We start from the raw sequence: 20,385 nt of genomic DNA, 5'->3' as shown, positions 1-20,385 counted from the left end.
AGAGGGAGGGCTGATCGAACTACGATTCATTCCAGGAAGAGGAGCGGTTTGAGAGAGATACTTGTTTACAACAGAGAACATTTCTCTTTTAAAAACACTTCTCCTTTCAGATTTTAGAAAAGGTGTCACACTCACTTTATTTCAAAATAAAAGCAGGGTTGAATATAAACATCAAGTAAAGTATACTCTCAGTATAAGGAGGTACAAAACTTCTAAATATTGTAGAATGATCGAGGGTCGAGTTACTTTTACCACACAGGTTTATTGTAGGTGATCAACATACAGCTCCATTTTCAGGAGAGAAAATAACGCAGTGCAAAAGCATGTTCTGTCTGTCGTAAAGCAGTCTAGTGCCGTAAACATAACGCTGTCGTAACAACTCCTGTAACAGTCTTTAACTTGGAGTACTGTCATCTACATGCAGATGTGACAAATACAAGCCGTAAAGGGAGGTAGTTATACACACATCAAGTAGGAGCAGGGCAGTTATAAACCAGCAAACTGAGGAAGAATGATTATAGTTACCAGTTTGAGTCAAAGGTCTGTATTAAACTCAGACATTTCTGTCAACACTTCCATGTTTTTTTTCTGAATTGAAAAACACCAAAAACATTAAAGAGGACATATTATCCCCCTCCTCCACCCTTTCAAACAGTCCCCTCCTCCACCTTTTCAAACAGTCCCCTCCTCCACCTTTTCAAACAGTCCCCATCTCCACCTTTTCAAACAGTCCCCTCTTCCACCTTTTCAAACAGTCCCCTCCTCCACCTTTTCAAACAGTCCCCCTCCTCCACCTTTTCAAACAGTCCCCTCCTCCACCTTTTCAAACAGTCCCCTCCTCCACCTTTTCAAACAGTCCCCCTGTGGTCTAAATGAAACATCTGTGCTGTGCTTTGGTCAAAATATAACATGAATCAAGCACCAGAGGAGGTTTGTGACCCTGTATAAACCAGCTCTCTCAGAACGCTCCATTTTGGTGTGTGTGTCTCTTTAAATGTAATGACCCCCCCCCCCCCCGAGTTTTCCCCGTAGATCACTCCTCTGTAGAGAGAATAAAAATGGAGGACCTGTGAAAAAGTTTCGTTCTAGTCTGGGGGTGGAGTCTATGGGTGGAGATACCAGGGGAGGGGAGGGTGATTTTTTTTAATAGAATCCCACTGTGACATCACAAGGAGAGCACATTTGAAACAGAGTATTTTTCTCTGTGTTGTAAGACTTATGCAGACCACAAACAAAGGACTGGATGGTTTATTTCACATGTTGTGGGTCAGTAGACTCTCAGGTTACACAGATATATGTTCAGAAACACTGTAGAAGAGGATTTTAAATAATATGTCCCCTTTAAATGTTTTGACTTTTGACCTCATAATTGCGACTTAATATGGGCAAAAAAAAAATTCTCAACGAAGCCAAGTTTTCATTTTAATTTTTTCAACTGGTGGAAATGGGCTTCCATAGTTTACAATGAAGACCAGAAGAAAACATTTAGTTCATGTGAGTTTATTTAGGATGTTAAAATTCAGTTTGTTCACACATCAAATCAGTAAAGTGTGTTCAATCATTTCATGAACACATTCACTTCATCCACACAATCACTTTGTTTGATCAGAATCTCCACTCACAGAAAACAATGATTTATCTCCTTATTGATTTAATCAGGAGGATTACATTTTTAAAACACCTCAGAGGACATTTTTACATCACTTTGAATATGAACAACAACATTTATTCTGACTAACTCATTTCTTTAAGTCTGATTTTATAGATTTTCTACAAATGTACAAAGTGGTGAGAAGAGAAAATCAGCATGAAAGAAAAGTTTGCTGCTCTCTCTCTCTCTCTTCAGACTCCTGAATCAGAACAGAAACAACAGAAAATATAAATGTATGAAAACAAATAATCAAACATGGAGAGAGGAGAGAAGTTGATATTTATCACTCAGAGAAATGTCAGTTCAGGTGAACAAAAGTCATCCTGAGCAGTGAAAGAGTCCACGGCTAAACAGACACAGGAAGGAGTGTCACTTAAAGACACTCAAACATTTACAGAACAGACGAGAAGAGGTCAAAGTACCGCCCATAAAGTTTGATTGACAGGTGACCACGATCAGATCTCAGCAACGAGCGTGGATAAAAATCAAGTTGAAGATTTAAAACACAGCAAGTTAAACATCTGTCTCGTTAATGACTTCTGTCTATTTCAGTTTACACAACTCAGCAGAGTCTCCAACACACCTGTAAACCCAGAGTCCAGCATGTAGAGGCTGAGTGAATGTGGTCTGGACTCTGTGGAGGAGAGTCATGGTTTCAGAGATGCTGTAGAAGGACAGAATACCTGCTCTGTGATCCAGGTACACTCCTACTCTGGAGGACTGAGGACCTGAGACAGGAGTGTGGACATTGTTGTAACAAAAGTTATAACTGTTGTTGTTACAATCTAACGCCCAAGATTTGTCATTACGTCCAAATACACACTCAATCCAACGCCCTGCTCTGCTGATATTCTTGTATGTGACTGCTACAGAAACTATTCCTCTCTTCTTCACTTCCCAGTAACAACGTCCACTCAGACTCTCTTTACTCAGGACCTGCTCCCATCCAGTGAATCTGTCTGGGTGACTAGAATAAGGATTGGTCTGACCTGTAAATGTTACTTTTCTGTTCTCATCAGATAATAACAGCAGTGTGTGTGCTGTGTTTGGATCCAGTGTGATGTCACATGAATATTTTAAGAACTCAGATCTGGTCTTGGGCTCTGGTTCTGGTCCTGACAGTAAAACATCCACTTCAGTCACTGTCTGTGAGATGTTTGTCCATTTCTCTCTCAGGACGTCCTGTAGTTTATCTCTGACTTCTGACACAGCCGCTGTCACGTCCTCAAAGAACCTCAGAGGACGGATCTTGATGCTGGATGAGTGTGTAGATTCACTGAGTGGTGACAGTGAGGGGTAGTCGTGTAGAAACTGGTTGTGGTCCTGTGTGTGTGACAGCTTCTTCATCTCAGCGTCTCTCCTCTTCAGCTCAGTGATCTCCTGCTCCAGCTTCTCCTGAAGCTCTCTGACTCGACTCACTTCAGTTTGCTGCTGGGATCTGACCTGCTGCTTCACATCAGAGCGTCTTTTCTCCATGAGACGGATCAGCTCAGTGAACATCTTCTCACTGTTCCCCACTGTTTTATCAGCGGAGCCATTGATAGCCTCCACCTCCTGTTGGAGCAGCTTCACATCTTTCTCTCTGTCCTGGATTCTCTGCTGGATGTTTTGTCGACTCACCTCCAGCTCTCTCTGCTTCTCGCTCCTTTCTGCTGCAGCTGAGACTGTGTCATGACCTTTATTTTCGTCCATTAAACAGAGATAACAGATAGACTGCTGATCAGTACGACAGAACATCTTCATCACCTCATCATGACGAGAGCAGACGTTCTCCTGGAGCTTCTTGGAGGGCTCCACCAGCTTGTGTTTTGCATAGGCAGGTAGTTCATAATGACGCTGGAGGTGTTTCTCACAGTAAGAAGCCAGACACTGCAGACAGGACTTACAGGCTTTCAGTTTTCTCCCGGTGCAGACATCACAGGCCACATCTTCAGATCCAGCATAGCAGTGATCAGCAGGAGCAGCTTGGAGTCCAGTCTTCTTCAGCTCCTCCACTAAATCTGCCAACATGGTGTTTTTCCTCAGGTCAGGCTTCGCTGTGAAGGTCTGTCTACACTGAGGGCAGCTGTAGACTGTCTTCTCATCCTCTGTATCCCAGTGGCTTTTAATACATTTCATGCAGTAGCTGTGTCCACAGGTAAGAGTCCCCGGATCCTTCAGGAGATCCAGACAGATCGAACAAGAGAAGGTTTCCCGGTCCAGCTGAACTCCTTTCTGCGCCATTTCTCCTCTCGGTAACAACGACTGTCTGAGATTCACTTCCTCATAACTGAAAACAAGTTTCACCTCTGATCTACAAAGCATGTGTCTGTGCATGTGACTGTGCAGGTGTTGTTGGTTACACCCATCCTCAAACTGTAGATCTAAAGGGGAGGGAACCATGAAGTATGAGGACAGAGTGCAGCAGGCTGTGTTTGAGAGCAGGAAGAAGAGGGAGGGCTGATAGAACTACGATTCATTCCAGGAAGAGGAGCGGTTTGAGAGAGATACTTGTTTACAACAGAGAACATTTCTCTTTTAAAAACACTTCTCCTTTCAGATTTTAGAAAAGGTGTCACACTCACTTTATTTCAAAATAAAAGCAGGGTTGAATATAAACAGCAAGTAAAGTATACTAACTGAAACATCTGTGCTGTGCTATGGTCAAAATATAACATGAATCAAGCACCAGAGGGTCCTCTGTAGCGAGAATAAAAATGGCCGACCTGCTCAAAAAAATTTTTCTAGGTTGGTGGTGGAGTCCATGGGTGGAGATACCAGGGTAGGGGAGGGGACTTCTTTTTTTTTTTTTACCAGAATCCCACTGTGACATCACAAGGAGAGCACATTTGAAACAGAGCATTTTTCTCTGTGTTGTAAGACTTATGCAGACCACAAACAAAGGACTGGATGGGTTTATTTCACATGTTGTGGGTCAGTAGACTCTCAGGTTATAAAGATATATGTTCAGAAACACTGTAGAAGTGGATTTTTCATAATATGTCCCCTTTAATTCCAAATATTTGATTCTTTATTGATCAAAAGTTATTTGAGACAGCATTTCCAACATGTTGACCGCCGTCGTTTGGCTCCAGAACTCCTCTTCAGGAACCAGTAGGTGACGTCACAGAGATACATCCATGTTTCATACAGTCTGCGGCTTTTTCCGCAGCTTCTCCTGCTCGGAAATATCGACCCTATGACCGTCACACTGCAGCAGAGCAGATATTCCTGCCCCTTGTTGAAACGTTGGATATTTCCTTGCTGCTACCTCGACCCCACTGAGCAGAATATTTCCTCGCCACTGGCTCTATAAAAACAGGAGCCTCAAACTCTGCATGCAAATCTGCCTCTCAACAAGTACTTATTCAGCCATCAATTTCTTGCTTGGTTCCCTACTGCTAAAGGTTTTCGGAGACAAGAGAGGTTTGTAGCCCGGGGCGATGGGACTTTCTGCCAACTCCGGCATCTATTTGTACAACTTCATGTTAGGTTGATGTTTGAGATTACTATCCTCGTAAAGACATCAAGACTATGAACTACAAGCTCAGGGAGGAAATCTATATCTATGAAACATGTGTCATTGTAAAACCAGGAAAACAAGCAGGAGCCTTCATTTCAGCGAGCCCAGAACAACCTTTCCCACCTGCTGGGAGAAAAAAACAAACATCATCCAGGAGGAAATTGTCACACTCCCCCTTCCTGATAAAAAACAAAAACAAGCCTCTTTTCAAGCTGGTTTCCATCCAACAAAAGCAAAAAGCAGCACTTGAAAAAGCCATTTTCCGGCCTGTGGTGTGATTATGCTGCGGCGTGTGCAGGAGCATTCAGGTGGAGGGAAGTCTGAAGTCTCCTCGGTCTCTTCTGCTGCTGTCTGTCTGTCCGTCTCTCTCTGCCTTTTCTGACCTCGAAACAACAAACTAAAGCTGCAAAAATCAAACATGCATCCTTTCCCCGGTGTGTTCTCCTGGATGCACAGGAACATGAAGGTGAGATGTTTCCTGTCTCACACCTGAGGCTGCCGAGGTCACTAACAATAACCGTGTGCACTGAAAATAAACAACATCCCCCTCATGTGCAGATCTGATCTATTAAAACACACAACCGCTCTCTCCTGGTGAGGGTTTGTTTACTACAGGAGAGAGTGGATGGAGGGTGTACATAAATTATATCCAGATAAGGGTTCCACTCTGATGGATGAAAATGTGTTGGCCTGATAACAACAATCTGAATACCCAATATGAAAGTTTATACATTTAAATGTTTCAAACAGACACACACGTGTGCATCGTAGTTACTTGGTAATGTAACTTGAGCGTTACTGAATACGACATATGATGCGATTGCACAGAGAGAGAGAGAGAGAGAGAGATAGGAGCTCACAGTGCCAGTTCCCCCGGTAGTCTAAGGCTATAGCAGCATAACTAGGAGCTGGTCTACACCTGCGCCAGCCCTAACTATAAGATTTATCAAAAAGGAACATTATAAGTATAATCTTAAAAGTACAGAGTGTGTCTGCCTCCCGGACTGTGACTGGTAGATGATTCCAAAGGAGAGGGGCCTGATAACTGAAGGCTCTTCCTCCCATAGTACATTTAGAGACCGTAGGGACCACGAGCAGGTCTGATAACTGAAGGCTCTTCCTCCCATAGTACATTTAGAGACCGTAGGTACCACGAGCAGGCCTGATAACTGAAGGCTCTTCCTCCCATAGTACATTTAGAGACCGTAGGTACCACGAGCAGGCCTGATAACTGAAGGCTCTACCTCCCATAGTACATTTAGAGACCGTAGGGACCACGAGCAGGCCTGATAACTGAAGGCTCTACCTCCCATAGTACATTTAGAGACCGTAGGGACCACGAGCAGGCCTGATAACTGAAGGCTCTACCTCCCATAGTACATTTAGAGACTGTAGGGACCACGAGCAGGTCTGATAACTGAAGGCTCTACCTCCCATAGTACATTTAGAGACTGTACCACGAGCAGGTCTGATAACTGAAGGCTCTACCTCCCATAGTACATTTAGAGACCGTAGGGACCACGAGCAGGTCTGATAACTGAAGGCTCTTCCTCCCATAGTACATTTAGAGACTGCAGGTACCACGAGCAGGCCTGATAACTGAAGGCTGCAGCTGCAGAAACAGAAACGACACATTATGATAATTATTTTTCACTGGGTTGTGTGTCATGCATTTAAATGATCCCATATGCACAGACAGAAACGGTCACAGTGGACGCGTGCATTGGAGTATTTAGCAGTGTATATTTTCTGGCTTCATTAGCAAGCGATTTTTTTGTAATTGCACATCAGCGAGAGCTTAATGTTCTGTCTGTTGGAGGATCGACGGTGGCAACGGCTGTAAGAATAATTAATGTGTCAGTCGATAGTGTGTGTGTGCTAATTGTTTCTGCGGCGAGAAGGAGGCCTGCAGCGTGTGTGTGTGTGTGTGTGTGTGTGTATGTGCGTGTGTGTGTGTGTGTGTGTGTCTGTGACCACTGACTGCACACAAAAAGAAGATTTGTCCTTAAATTCCTATTTGTAACGCAAATTTAACAAAAAGTGAGTGAAGGGATCAGGAGGCAAGTTAATCCAGTGACTTTGTGGTTTTGTGGTTTTTTTATTGAATTATTTAGAAAGATTAAGCAGGATTATAGCCTGTAATCTCTTTACTGATGTCTGAGTCGGCTCTTTGAAATGAGCTAATTGTCCTTTGAAACACAATGGATTATAAAGATGGGGCTGCAAATAATAACAGCATCAGGAGATGGAAGAACAGATAATTCACTGAAATACAAACAGAAATACCGCAGAGTGCAAACCTCAAAAATCCCGAATGTAAACTCATGATGCAAATTACTCTTTGTCGTTATTTATACATAAATATTTTCATAACTATCATGTAAACGAATTTGAATTCATTCATACATATTCATACACTGGTAGGCCTTAAAATTCTATCTTAAAGGTGACATATTCTCCTCCTCTTCAACCACATTGAATAAGTCTCAGAGCTCCTCAAAATGTGTGTGTCTTGTTCTAAATCCACTCTGATCCTGTATTTGATCATGTCTATAAACCCCTCTATTTCAGCCCTGCTCAGAACAGGCTGTTTCTGTGTCTGTACCTTTAAATATGTAAATGAGCTGTGTCTGACCACGCCCCCTCTCTGGAAGGGCTTGGGTGTACTCGGTCTTTCTCGCTCCATGTCCTATTGTTTACGGTGAGAAGGCAGACTCAGAGGGCAGAACAAACACCTAGCTGTGGGAGTGTCACCCACCTGGGGGAGGGGCTACTGCCCTTTGTGATGTCATGAAGGGAAAATCTCCAAACGGCCCATTTGAGCACACATTTTCTGAAAAGTGGAGCAGACAAAAGACGGAGAGGATGGACTTTTCTCATCATTGGGGGGTTTGTAGACAGACTAGAGACACATTAGAGTTAAAGAAACATGGGGAAGTGGATTTTGTATGATATGTGACCTTTAATCTAAAAAAATGATTTAGAATTTAATAATGGATTATCTTGATCCGTACAGTATAAAACAACTGAAAAAGGAAACACTGAGGAAGGCTTGTTTATGTCTCTATTTTATTGATTTGTTGTCCAATAGACACTTGAACTCAGAAGCTGACCCTTAACCACAAGGGGGCAATCGATTGTTTTTCCTGTTGAGAAACATGGCTTCAGACTTGGAGGTGTCGACCCGCATCCGAGTGCCCGCGAGAAGTGCCTGCTTCGTTATCTGCCTGGAAGAAATAGAGATGCACCAAACATCCTCTTCTCCCAAAATGTGCAACATCCATTAATATCACAAACAGGATCGGTGACAAGCTGCACCCCTAGCGGAGGCCTTGAAGCACAGGGAGTGTGTTAAACGTGCCCGGGGTGCGGACTCCTAAGCATACTGTGTTCTTTAAATTGCCATCCCATGAGGTCAGATTGATGAAACAGAGGTACCATCAGCGCACGAATACATGCAGTACGTGCAGTATTAAAAGACAACAGAAGACTCTTTGCACCTTTGCATTAACACGTACTCACCAGTTTCTTCTTATTGATCTGTTAAATGGTTCTTAAGAGAGTGAGTCTGCAGCAGAGCGAAAGTGTTATCAGGATCAGATTAGACCTGCTGCTTCACTGAGCTAAATCACCGAGGCGGCATGAAAGAGCAGCTTGGTGTTGCTCCCAGATAAATAAAATCAGATCATACTGGGATTTATTAAGATTTGAGATAAACATGAAGTGTGTAAGAGGGGAGGCGGTCGGCTGTCCAACAGAAATGTGCGTTTTAACTCTCCCTCTCGTTCTGCACAGAGAGAGCGAGAGAGAGGGTTATTGAGGACACTCGGAGGTGAAGACGGCGTCTCATAAGAGTGAATTTGTTCTGCTGTGACTGACAGATTCACGGCCTTAAACACACAGAGAGGATCTCACACTGATAGGAACACACACACACAGACAGGTGGACACACAGATAGGCTCTTTATTAATAGCAGAGCTCTCCTGTGTGATTTGGAAGAAATTGCTCCGTACAGCAAATCCCTCTGGAGCACGCTAGCGAGACGGCGCTGCGGATGGGGGGCGGGAGAAGAAAAAAAAAAACACAAAATATGGAGCCAAAGTGGTAAAGACCGAAAAACAGGCCAATTAAAAAATGATTTAAAAACAATTTGAGTGTGCATCAGGGGCTTGTAAACACCATTAGTCTGCGGACAAATAGCTGCTGTGTAGCGGTGACACCAGGCGTGTTATCACAGCGGTGAAACAGGAGAGGAGGTCGACGGTGATCCTGAGCCGCTGCAGGACGCCACAAACACCCGACTGAAGCTCGAAGAGACATGTAACTAGTGTGGAAACTGAATAATTATGTTTTTTTAGGAGCAATTAATAAATGTTACTAGTGTCATCTCTTTCCGGCTCACTTCTCTTAGTTTAAGGCAGAGTTTCTCATGAACAGCATCGCTTTGTTTCTCATTTTTTAAGCAGTGTTTCTGCTTCTCAGGGTAATTATTGGTGAAAGGTTGTTGAAGGTGCAATAAAAACATGAAAATACAGAATCTAGAGGCGCTTGACCAGAATCTCATATCCAGAGTTTCTACCACTACAGCTTTCCATCCACTCCTGTGTCTCCATGGGCGGTTCTGCCCACTCCTGTTTCCTGGTTGGAGGTCCTGCCCACTCTCGTGTTTCTGTGGGAGGCCCCGCCCACTCCTGTTTCCTGCTTGGAGTTCCTGCCCACTCTTGTGTCTCTGTGGGAGGCCCCGCCCACTCCTGTTTCCTGCTTGGAGTTCCTGCCCACTCTTGTGTCTCTGTGGGAGGCCCCGCCCACTCCTGTTTCCTGCTTGGAGTTCCTGCCCACTCTCGTGTCTCTGTGGGAGGCCCCGCCCACTCCTGTTTTCTGGTTGGAGGTCCTGCCCACTCTCGTGTTTCTGTGGGAGGCCCTGCCCACTCCTGTTTCCTGGTTGGAGGTCCTGCCCACTCCCGTGTCTCTGTGGGAGGCCCCGCCCACTCTCATGTCTCTGTGGGAGGCCCTGCCCACTCCTGTTTCCTGGTTGGAGGTTCTGCCCACTCTCGTGTCTCTGTAGGAGGTCCTGCCCACTCTCGTGTCTCTGTGGGAGGCCCTGCCCACTCTTGTGTCTCTGTGGGAGGCCCCGCCCACTCCTGTTTCCTGCTTGGAGTTCCTGCCCACTCTCGTGTCTCTGTGGGAGGCCCTGCCCACTCTTGTGTCTCTGTGGGAGGCCCTGCCCACTCCTGTTTCCTCGTTGGAGGTCCTGCCTTGCCTGTCTCTTGTCAACAGGCAAGGCAGGCTACTGCTTGGGGCCTCAGACCGGTAGGGGTACTTTCAAACAGAGCAGCCGCCCAAAATGTGCAAATTTTTGCAACGACCGTAGGAAACCTCCCCAAGGGGCCCCCATCTGACAGCACTCACTCCCGTTGCCTTGCAAAGCGTTGAATGCCATATTGCTGTGAATACCAAAATTTGTCATTGAGCGTCAACAAAGGAAAATTAAACAGGAAGAAAGAGGAAGTGGAGTAAGCATTGTGACCTTGTCAGACATAATGGGGAAAAATGCAGGTTGTAGGGCCCCCCAAAAATGTCTTGCCTGGGGCCCCAACAGAGTCTAGAATCGCCATTTCATCCATCAATCCATCCATGCATTTTTTTCCAGTTATCTGAGGTCAGGTCGCGGCGGCAACAGGCAAAGTATTGTCAACCCAGACTTCCCTCTCCCCAGCAATGTTTTCCAGCTCCTCCTGGGGGATCCCGAGGCTTCCCCGGCCAGGCTAGTGCATTCTGGGTCTACCATAGGGTCTCCTTCCACTTTGGGCAGCTCTTCAGTACTCTGGAAGTGCCCTGGCACCTCTCCAGCTACCAGACCAAACAGGACTACAGACTGAGCTACTGCCGCCCCTAAACATGTTGTGTGACGTGTGCTGAAAAAGGAAGCAAAATGGAGCCCGGAGGGTCTAGTGACCCCCTTTTTTTGCATCATCATTGGTAGGTAGGTTCCCCTCTCCGGAGACAATTCAATGGGTGTCTCATTTTGTTTAAAGGTTACATATCCTCCTCCTCTTCAACCAGTTTAAATAAGTGTCAGAGCTCCTCAAAATATGTGTGTGAAGTGTCTTGTTCTAAATCCACTCTGATCCTGTATTTGATCATGTCTATAAACCCCTCTATTTCAGCCCTGCTCAGAACAGACTGTTTCTGTGTCTGTACCTTTAAATATGTAAATGAGCTGTGTCTGACCACGCCCCCTCTCTGGAAGGGCTTGGGTGTCTCGGGCTTTCTCGCTCCATGTCCTATTGTTTACGGTGAGAAGGCAGACTCAGAGGGCAGAACAAACACCTAGCTGTGGGAGTGTCACCCACCTGGGGGAGGGGCTACTGCCCTTTGTGATGTCATGAAGGGAAAGTCTCCAAACGGCCTGTTTGAGAAAAGTGGAGCAGGCAAAAGACGGAGAGGATGGACTTTTCTCATCATTGGGGGGTTTGTAGACAGACTAGGGACACATATTAGAGTTAGAGGAACATGGGGAAGTGGATTTTGTATAATATATGATGCTTAGATAGGCTGGAGACCACACGGTACCACAGAGGGACAAATTATCAGCTACAGCTTTAATTTCAAAAACTATTAAAGCTATAGTTCCAAACTCCATTTCAGACATTCAGGAACTTAAATCAGGTAATTAATTATTGTGCATGTTGATGTTGTTTAAAACTATAAATGCCTACAAAGCATCTCAAGTGTTTAATGAACCCCCGGGGGAGATTACATTGCATAAAGCCTCTTCTTCTTTCTGCACACTTAGCTGATGCATTTATTTCTGTGTTATTGTTTTACATGCAGTTTCAGCTGTTATGAAGAGTTTACAGCAGCAAAGTGACCAGAAGCCAGACGAGCCAAGTTATCATCTTTTAGACTAAATAAATAACCCCTGAAACACTGCTTGATATTTTCTCTTTTTTTGCAAACTTCAGTCGACTCGAGGCCTCGGTCTGCCCGGTAGACGGGGAGCGAACACAGTTTTTAATCTATTTTGTCCGGCTGTCATCTCAAGATCAAGACCTAATTATCTGTTAACCTCCAGATAAGAAACCGTGTCCTTGTTGTTGTGACTTCATTACCGACATTTTTCAATAACAATGGCATCTGACTTATTTCATTATCTGGATGTTATGATTTCAGGATGAGAAGAGACTTTGGTCCACACTGTGACCGACAGGAGCCTGAGATGTGAGAGTTTAAGATGTGATCAGGAGAGGAAAGGAGACTCAGAGTCTGAGATAACCTCCTTACCTAGACTCTCTGATCCAGGTCTCCACTCCCTCCCGCCCACTACGCTGATCCAACCTTCACAACAGGGTCCTAAGCCTCTAACTAGACTCTTCTCCTCTGTCGCCCCCCGGTGGTGGAACAAACGACCAAACTCCATTTGAGGTCCCTTTGCACCTTTAAGAAAAAACTAAAGACCCAGCTCTTTATTAACACCTTGGACCTTGATGATGATGATGAAGATATTTAAGATGGTTTTGATGCTGATTAGAGCTCTAAAGAGCAGCTGTCGATGTTGTGCTTTGCCTCTAATCACTTCCTGTCAGCACCTGTGTGTAGGATCAGACTTAAACATGTTTGTTTGCACTTCCTGATGTTGAGCAGAGACTGACTGTACACTCATCTGGTGGAATTTAGTCTTTAAGGGCGCACTGACACTAGGCAATCCATACCGCGCCTAAGCACGCTTCACCCCTAAAGTCCAGTTCACCTGACCAGTGTGAGTGATCCGATCGGTGCTCAGAACACTTCCTCGGTCCTGGCACGCTTTGAAGATGGGTGCTCTGGTACTCTACAGTTCATGCACTGGTACACAACATGGACAGGGTTCATTATGGAGAAATCCAGGAGTGTTGTGTCTGTATCTGACTAACATGACTCAAAATAAAACACAAAGTCAGTAAAGTAGACGTCATGTTCTCCGTGTTGTTCTCTGATGTGTATTCCTGCAGCGATAGTTCAGGTCTTTTAGACCATGAAATGTCCCAAATGTTAAGCAGTAACAGCTTTAATTGTAGTGAAAGCACTTAAATATCGGACGTCTTTATCTCTCACTTTAAGCTGTATAAAGTTTGGGTTCAGGTCGTTATCAAGAGACAATAATTTATCTCAAAATAACGAGTAATTATTAATATTAACCAGCCTCACTCTCTCTCTGTCTCTCTCTCTCTCTCTCTTGCTCTCTCTCACTCTCTCTCTCTCACTCTCTCTCTCTCACTCTCTCACTCTCTCTCTCTCACTCTCTCTCTCTCTCTCTCTCTCTCTCTCACTCTCTCTCTCTCTCTCTCTCTCTGACTCGTAATCGGCTCCACTTCCTGCCCCTCTGGGAGAAGAAATTGGTTTCTGTGCTTCTCCCGCTCAGATGGATTTCTCTTTGCGTGACAGTCGATCATTCAGGACGAAATGAAGCTTCAGGGAGAATCTTGATCCAGAGTGTCGCTGCCCGACACAAATCAGGAGAGAAAACGCAAGCTCAGCTCGTACACAGTCAGGTAAATTAGGTGGGAAAAGGTTTATTCCTGTAAACGGAGAGAGAGGTCAATAATCAAGACATCAATCAGAGAAGAGGAAATAACCAACAGCACTTTTCTCCATGTTGAGAATGAAGTCTTATTGAATGTGAGTATTACTTCATGCAGAGTCAAACACAGCGGGGTTAATCTCCCTCCTCCTCCATGAACTGTGGCTGGATGAACTCCCTGCTGCTTTAAAGAACTTTTGATTAGCTGTTAGCTCGGCTCAGTCGTCCTCTGATGGCGTTCTGTTTCAGCTGTGGAGCTCCGGTCTCTGGATCTAACCAGTCACTCCAGAGGGTGGGAGCGGCAATAGAGCGCCGCGCCACAGGAATGAGTCCTAAAACCCTGAAGTAAGTTAGTATTTGAGCGCCATGGGGTCTAACGTCTAAAAGTCAACGGGGATTTTGAATGTGTTTGTGGTTAGACTCCTGAAATAAGGTCTGTGGTTAACACAAGCTGAAGAGATGTTGGTGTTTTGTTAGACCACATAAACTACGTTAGGTAATACCTCCACTTGTGAAGTTTGAAGTTTTTACTCGTCTTTAAAAAGGCGGTCGCTAACAAGCGGCTAAATGTGACTACAGTGTTTGTCGGGGACATTAAACGTCATCACGCCGGACACAGAGGGCGGGAACTCTCTCACTAGTCGGAGATGTCTCCTGTAGGTTTAATCTTTAGGTTAAGGTGAATATTATGTTAGTAAACTATTTATTAAGCTACGTGGATTAGTTTATCGGAGATCGTCTGAAGCGTAACGCTAGTGACGTCACAATCATCCGACCGTGGTGTAGTTAGCTTGTAGCATAACATTAGCTTTTTACTTCTGTCGGCCACATTAACGCTTCAAACATCATAAAAATGGCGTTCATCTGTGAAGATTATCCTGCTGAACAAAACGCCTACGCTTCAGAAATGTGTGTAACACAGAGATTATTTTCTGCAATGATCCAAAATCCAATGAAAACATCCCAGAGGAGGATTCTGGTTAGACCCCATGGAGATGCTACTTCCTGGTTGGCCTACAAAAATACATCATATGGTTTGTTCTCTATGGAGAACTTTCTTTTTTTTATGTTAAAGCCTACAAAGGGACGCTAGCCTGAGGCGACGACATGCTGGAAGTCCGGTCGTCCAGAAACCTTTGGTCCAGTGAAAGAATTCTTCAGACTGAAATATCATCCATAATGACCCCTTCAAACCGCTGATCATACCTCGTGTTCCCTCTAGTGCTAATTAATGGACAATGTTTCCACCTGAGCAGCAAATAAATTAAAAATCTAACGAGGAGACGAGGGCTGATTACAAACCAGACAAGTGAAGCCTCTGGTTATTTATCTGTCTGGGTTGATTTGACTTTGGGAATATGCCAAACATCACACAACATTTTAATGAGTTCAGACCAAAAGGGGAAGCCGATCTTTCACCCAGAGTGTTTTCATACAAAGTCAACGTCAAGACGGCAATCTAACAGTACGGTGGCTGGAAGGGGTCAAAAGCTCTGCAGTAGCCAGGCAACCAACGACGGCCGACGTCCGTGCATGGAGGAAAATCTTGGAGAACCAGAGTGAGGACGGTGAAATCAATCGGCTACCTCCAGTGTTGAAAAATGACGCCAATGCTGATAGTGTTAAAAATCCTGCAGTTCCTGGAGTGTCCACTAGAGGCTGGCTGCAGAAGCACAGGAAGTCACATACACACCCATTCTAAAAAGCCTGTTTTTACAGCAGAGATTAACATGTTTACAGCCTGGTTCAAAAAACCAAATAGGTGTGATTAGCTCATGTCTCGATGGACACACACTGTACGGGGGGTGAATGTTTTGATGACTCATCAGTTTTGATTTGATGAAGGATAAGAGTTATTCACAATAAGGCGTGTAGCTGACCTGATTGACAGGTGGGCGCGGTGTAACGGTTTGTCAGGAGGTTTAAAACCCGCCTCAGCTCCAGCTCTCAGCCTGTCGTTAGGTTGACTGAAAGTTAGACTGAGACAGCATTTCCAGCATGGAGACCGCCATCGATGGGACTCCAGCGCCCCCTGCAGGGACAGACGGGGACGCCACTCAGACTTCAGGCTGGGACTTAAATCTTGCAGGAATATGAATAGCTCGTGAATAATAAATGGAGCCATCAAAACTGGCAAATGTCCTCAATATTTAAACACATTATTATAAAAGTGTGGAGAGACTGAGCAGTAAATTTCAATTCTTCCTGCAGACTCAGAACATTTTGGAAAGTTAGACGCAAAGAAATTGTTATTAAAAATAAAAAAAAAACAACATGAATCGATAATCCATGCATAGCAGGGACTCTTCATGCAGAGGTTTCCTGCGTCTCAGAGTGACTCAGGGAGGACTAAAAAGAGAAACTCGAGTACAGATGGACAGAGGCGAGGACGAGCATCACGCTGATGATTCTCAGAGAGAGAAACGAGCTGCACTGTTAAAACCTTCTTTTTATTTTATTTATTTATTTATTTTATTATAGTAACACCCAATAGACAAACAAAAACACAAGACTTACACTTCACCTCTCCATAAAGCCAGGACAAAACAAAACACAGTAAAACAAAGGGAAAAAAAACAAAACGCCTCCATCAACCTTCAAACCAGTTCCTTCCCTCCCCCATCCAAACCCCAATCTTTATAAATGGAAGATAAAAAAGATAGTAAACAGAAGGAAGAGTCAGTTACTCAACATATCAGCGAACATTTGTAACCGAACAGGTTTCATCTAACCGTAAACCAGAAAAGGTAAAACGAAGAATTGTATTAAAATAAGCGACGGAGAAAGAGAAAGAGAGAATAATCAAACCTGCTTCTTCTTTGTAGAGACACCATCATCAGCCTGCAGCTCTCTGATATCGACTCTGTGACCCTGACTTTCGGCAGGTTGTTTGTTTGTAATCCCTCTGATGGAGGGTCTCTCTCTCTCGCTCGCTCACTCTGGATAAGTGAGTTAACCGCCTTAAAGGCTCCAAGTTTAATGTATTGTTGTGCTTTTTGACAGCACTCTGCGGCGACCTTTGATTCCTCTCACATTAGCTCCTTTTAAGAGTAAAAAAAAAAAACAGGCACGGAGAGAGAGAGGCCTCGACCTGCAGCTCAGCGCGCATTAACGTCTCCGGGCGAGCAGCGGAGGAGACAATGTAAATTACAGATGTCTTCACCGGCGTGCATCAGAAGTGTGACATTTTCACTCAACGCAGCGTTTCTCATTTCACCGCTGCACGCAGAGAAGTCAGCGCATTGTTCCCCCTACCACCAGATGCACCGCCGCCGCCTTGGCTCATTTGAAAATGTCTCGCCATGAATTCAAAATGGGCTGTTTGTAATCCTCGGCGGCGAGCGGGGGAGGAGGGGTCAGAGGATAATCACTCCTACATTATTCCTGCAAATTGTGTGTCGCGAGAGTCCGAGCTGAATCGAGGCGAGTTCCAGGAAATTAGCGCCCGAGGACCTCCGAGTAGAAATAATTGAACCCTCTCGTCGTCTTTTTTATCTTGGAGGATAAAATCTGAATCACTTAACGAGACGAGTGTTCCCGGTGACACAGCTACAGAGCGTCACACATGGTGAACAGTTATCGATCCCTGTGGGAACGCGGGGGAATCCTCAGCGACATATTAACCGTTCTGAAGCACTAAAATGTGCTTTTCATGTTCAGGGAACAGACTGATCTCTGCATCTTAATTAGAAACACCTCCAACATTTTCACAGGCACAGTGTGAGTACATCTAAAAGATTCAGCACGAATATGCAGTAAAGAGCATGTCTTTTAGGGGCATGTGTTTTCCATCATGGGGGGGGGGGGACTTCAGAGTCTTTAGGAGGGGTTGGAGAAGCAGGGTCAGTACTGATGGAGCAGCTGATGTCACACTCTTCAACCTTCATCAGCAGCACCTGCAGAGACTGAGTTAACAGTTTTTTTATTTGTGTGTCTACACTTAATAATAATAATAATAATAATAATAATAATAATGAATTAGATTTATATAGTGCTTTTCTTATTACTCAAAGATGCTTTGACAGGAAACAACAAAAAACAAAGCAAAAACTAAGAGAAGAAAACAACATAGAAGTCGAGGGAAGAGGATGAGAGTCAGTGGTTGTAGGCGGTGATGAAGAGGTGAGTTTTTAGGGATTTCTTGAAGGAAGTGAGTGTGGGGGAGTCTCTGATGTTTTTAGGGAGAAAGTTCCAGAGCGTGGGAGCTGCAATGGAGAAGGTCCTGCCTGACAGGAGGACGTCTTTGTACGTCTTTGTACGTCTTTGTACGTCTTTGTACGTCTTTGTAACCTGCTTCTGGATGCTTTGAATTTCCCTCGGGATCAATAAAGTATCTATCTATCTCTGTCACCGCTGTGCTGCGTCTCAGCTCCGTCAGTCCGGACTCCTCTGCAGCAGATACACAAAGCTTCTGTTTCTAGATGCCCGAGCACGGAGCATCAATTTTACCACAGAGCAGATCAGGCGGGACAAGAAGTCAGACACTGACACAACATTAAAACATCTGGTTTAATCCTGATGTTTGCACACTTCTATACATGTATGTGCTCTGGGGGGGGGGGGGGGGGGGGGTTGTAATATATGATGTCATTTCTTTGTACATTTCTAAATAAAAAATTGATCACAAAGGAAAAAACATGTGGTTTATTTTCAGAATAAAACACCCTGTTTTTACGGTTCAGAACAATGAACTTATGTGTGTTTGTTGATGTGTTTATAAGGTTTTACACTGTCAAGAGTGTAATCTGTAATTACAGCAGGAACTTCTTTGTCTCAGCCCTGCAGCAGTCCAGCAGTGCTGCGCTCTCAACGGCGTGTCTGTGGCTGCACCAAGTCGTATCTGGTGGGAGTTCTGTGTTAGAAAGTGTGCATTATCAGGAATTTAATTGAGACCCTGCAGCCAATCAGAATCAAGTATTCACCCTGGTATGAATATGAATAAACTTCAGAGTAACTCCTATAAACTTTGAGGTATAAAAGTATGACCTTCACTTTTTCCGACAGGTGTAAACTGGAATGATGGATGAATTAAATATCACATGTGTTACGGTCTCAGTTTAATCCTGCAGAGTGTAAAAATCAAAGGGACGGCAGACACCACATCTAATAAAAGCAAAACAAAAATTACATTTTCTGTCTGGTTCCCTCGGCGGCTGTCGCATCATCTTCAGTATTCTGTCAGTGTGACGGCTCTGTCTCGGGTTTCCTTCTTGTTTATGAAAAATTAAAGCATGACTGTGCTCACCTCAGAGCGCTCATAAGATCCAGGTCTCACGGCGCGCAGAGAGAAATATCTAAACAAGAAGTTACACATTGATTTGAAATCCTCAATTTTACTCTGTGCTCGTAGGTTCTCCCATTTCCTTTTTAATTACAGGAAATTGGATGCTGTCCTTTTGTGATGTGAGTGTGGAGCACCCGCCCTCACACACACTTTAAGAAACGTGCAGACGAAGTGTTAACGAGTGTTTTTATCCCGCCATCGACCAGGAGATGAACCTTAATAAGCTCCAAACCCCTTCCACCTGTCAGGACATCTTCTTTTCTTCTTCTTCTTCTTCAAACTTAACTCATCTCCGGCTCTTGACATCCGTCTTTGACAAAAGCCTCCTCTTGTCCACAGGATGTTACACTTCAACCATCCTGGAGGAGGTCCTTCAAACTGTCACTCACAATTCAATCTTTTTTTTCCAGCACTTCCTTTTTTCCAGCCTTTTTTAGAAATACCAGGATGAAAGTCCGAGTTTAGGCGGTTAATCACACAACTAATGAACACACTGTGTGCAACAATATGCCAACTATTTTAATCTGTTAAATACTCGGCCTGGCATGAGCATGGAAGGATACCAAAGGGATGCACCGAGCAACTAACGTCCAAGCTGCTACCTTCAGTGTTGAAAATGAATGAAGTGGAAAAAAAAGCTGCAAAAGCCTAAGAAATCCAATTGAAGTCCAAGAGATGTGGACGCAACCCGTGCTCCAAACAAGAAAGTGGTATGCTTGAATTCTTAACGGCTCCTGTCGCTTTAAAAAACATTGTATCTGCCGTTTCATCCTCTGAGCTTCAAGGTAGATGTGGACGTAGGAAGAGGGTCGATGTTAGCGTCTCATCCACAGTTAGCAGGATGGACTCAGGCAGCGAGTGGTTGCCATGGTTACTTCTTCTTCTTTCTTCTTCTTGGAGGATTTGCAAACCAGCTATGTGCATACTGCCCCCTGCTGTATCAGACTGAGTATATGTAATCAGGTACAGAACGATGTTACTGATGTGAGCGCAGAGCAGCGGGGGAGGGGAGGGGGGAGCATTGGGCTCGAGTACGGTACAAATCAGTCATGCCTTATGTGAAAACGCCGTCACTAACTTCCCCCTGGTGTGGAGTTAAACACTGGCCCAAACACATCGAGTAATATCCCCTTTAAAAAGTCAAACAGTGTGAGTCAGATTCTTCTGCAGCAGGTCGGGGGTTTGATTGAATGTTTCTCACGCGGTGCTACATGGAGCGTAGCATTTCTCCTCAGCTCAATTACGGCCTGTCTCTTCAGGCTTTGACCGCATGAATACGACTTTTTCTGGATCGTTTGGACGACTCAGATTAATTTAACATTTGAGTTCTGTGTGAAATCAGACAGAAGATGTTAAATAATGATTCAAGGACACAAAAAGCATCAGA

General features: G+C 44.5%; 1 protein-coding gene across 1 annotated transcript; it reads right to left on the bottom strand.

The window, feature by feature from the left end:
• Positions 1 to 1,634: 1,634 nt before the first annotated feature.
• LOC132984596 (tripartite motif-containing protein 16-like) lies at positions 1,635 to 4,209 on the bottom strand. Its single transcript, XM_061051445.1, has one exon. The coding sequence runs from the start codon at positions 4,031 to 4,033 to the stop codon at positions 2,195 to 2,197; it is 1,839 nt and encodes a 612-aa protein (XP_060907428.1). The 5' UTR covers positions 4,034 to 4,209; the 3' UTR covers positions 1,635 to 2,194.
• Positions 4,210 to 20,385: the final 16,176 nt, after the last annotated feature.

Source organism: Labrus mixtus, chromosome 12 (assembly GCF_963584025.1).
Source record: "Labrus mixtus chromosome 12, fLabMix1.1, whole genome shotgun sequence".
Lineage (NCBI taxonomy): Eukaryota > Metazoa > Chordata > Actinopteri > Labriformes > Labridae > Labrus > Labrus mixtus.
Note: the sequence above shows the minus strand (reverse complement) of the source record. Positions and strands in the feature narration are given on the sequence as shown.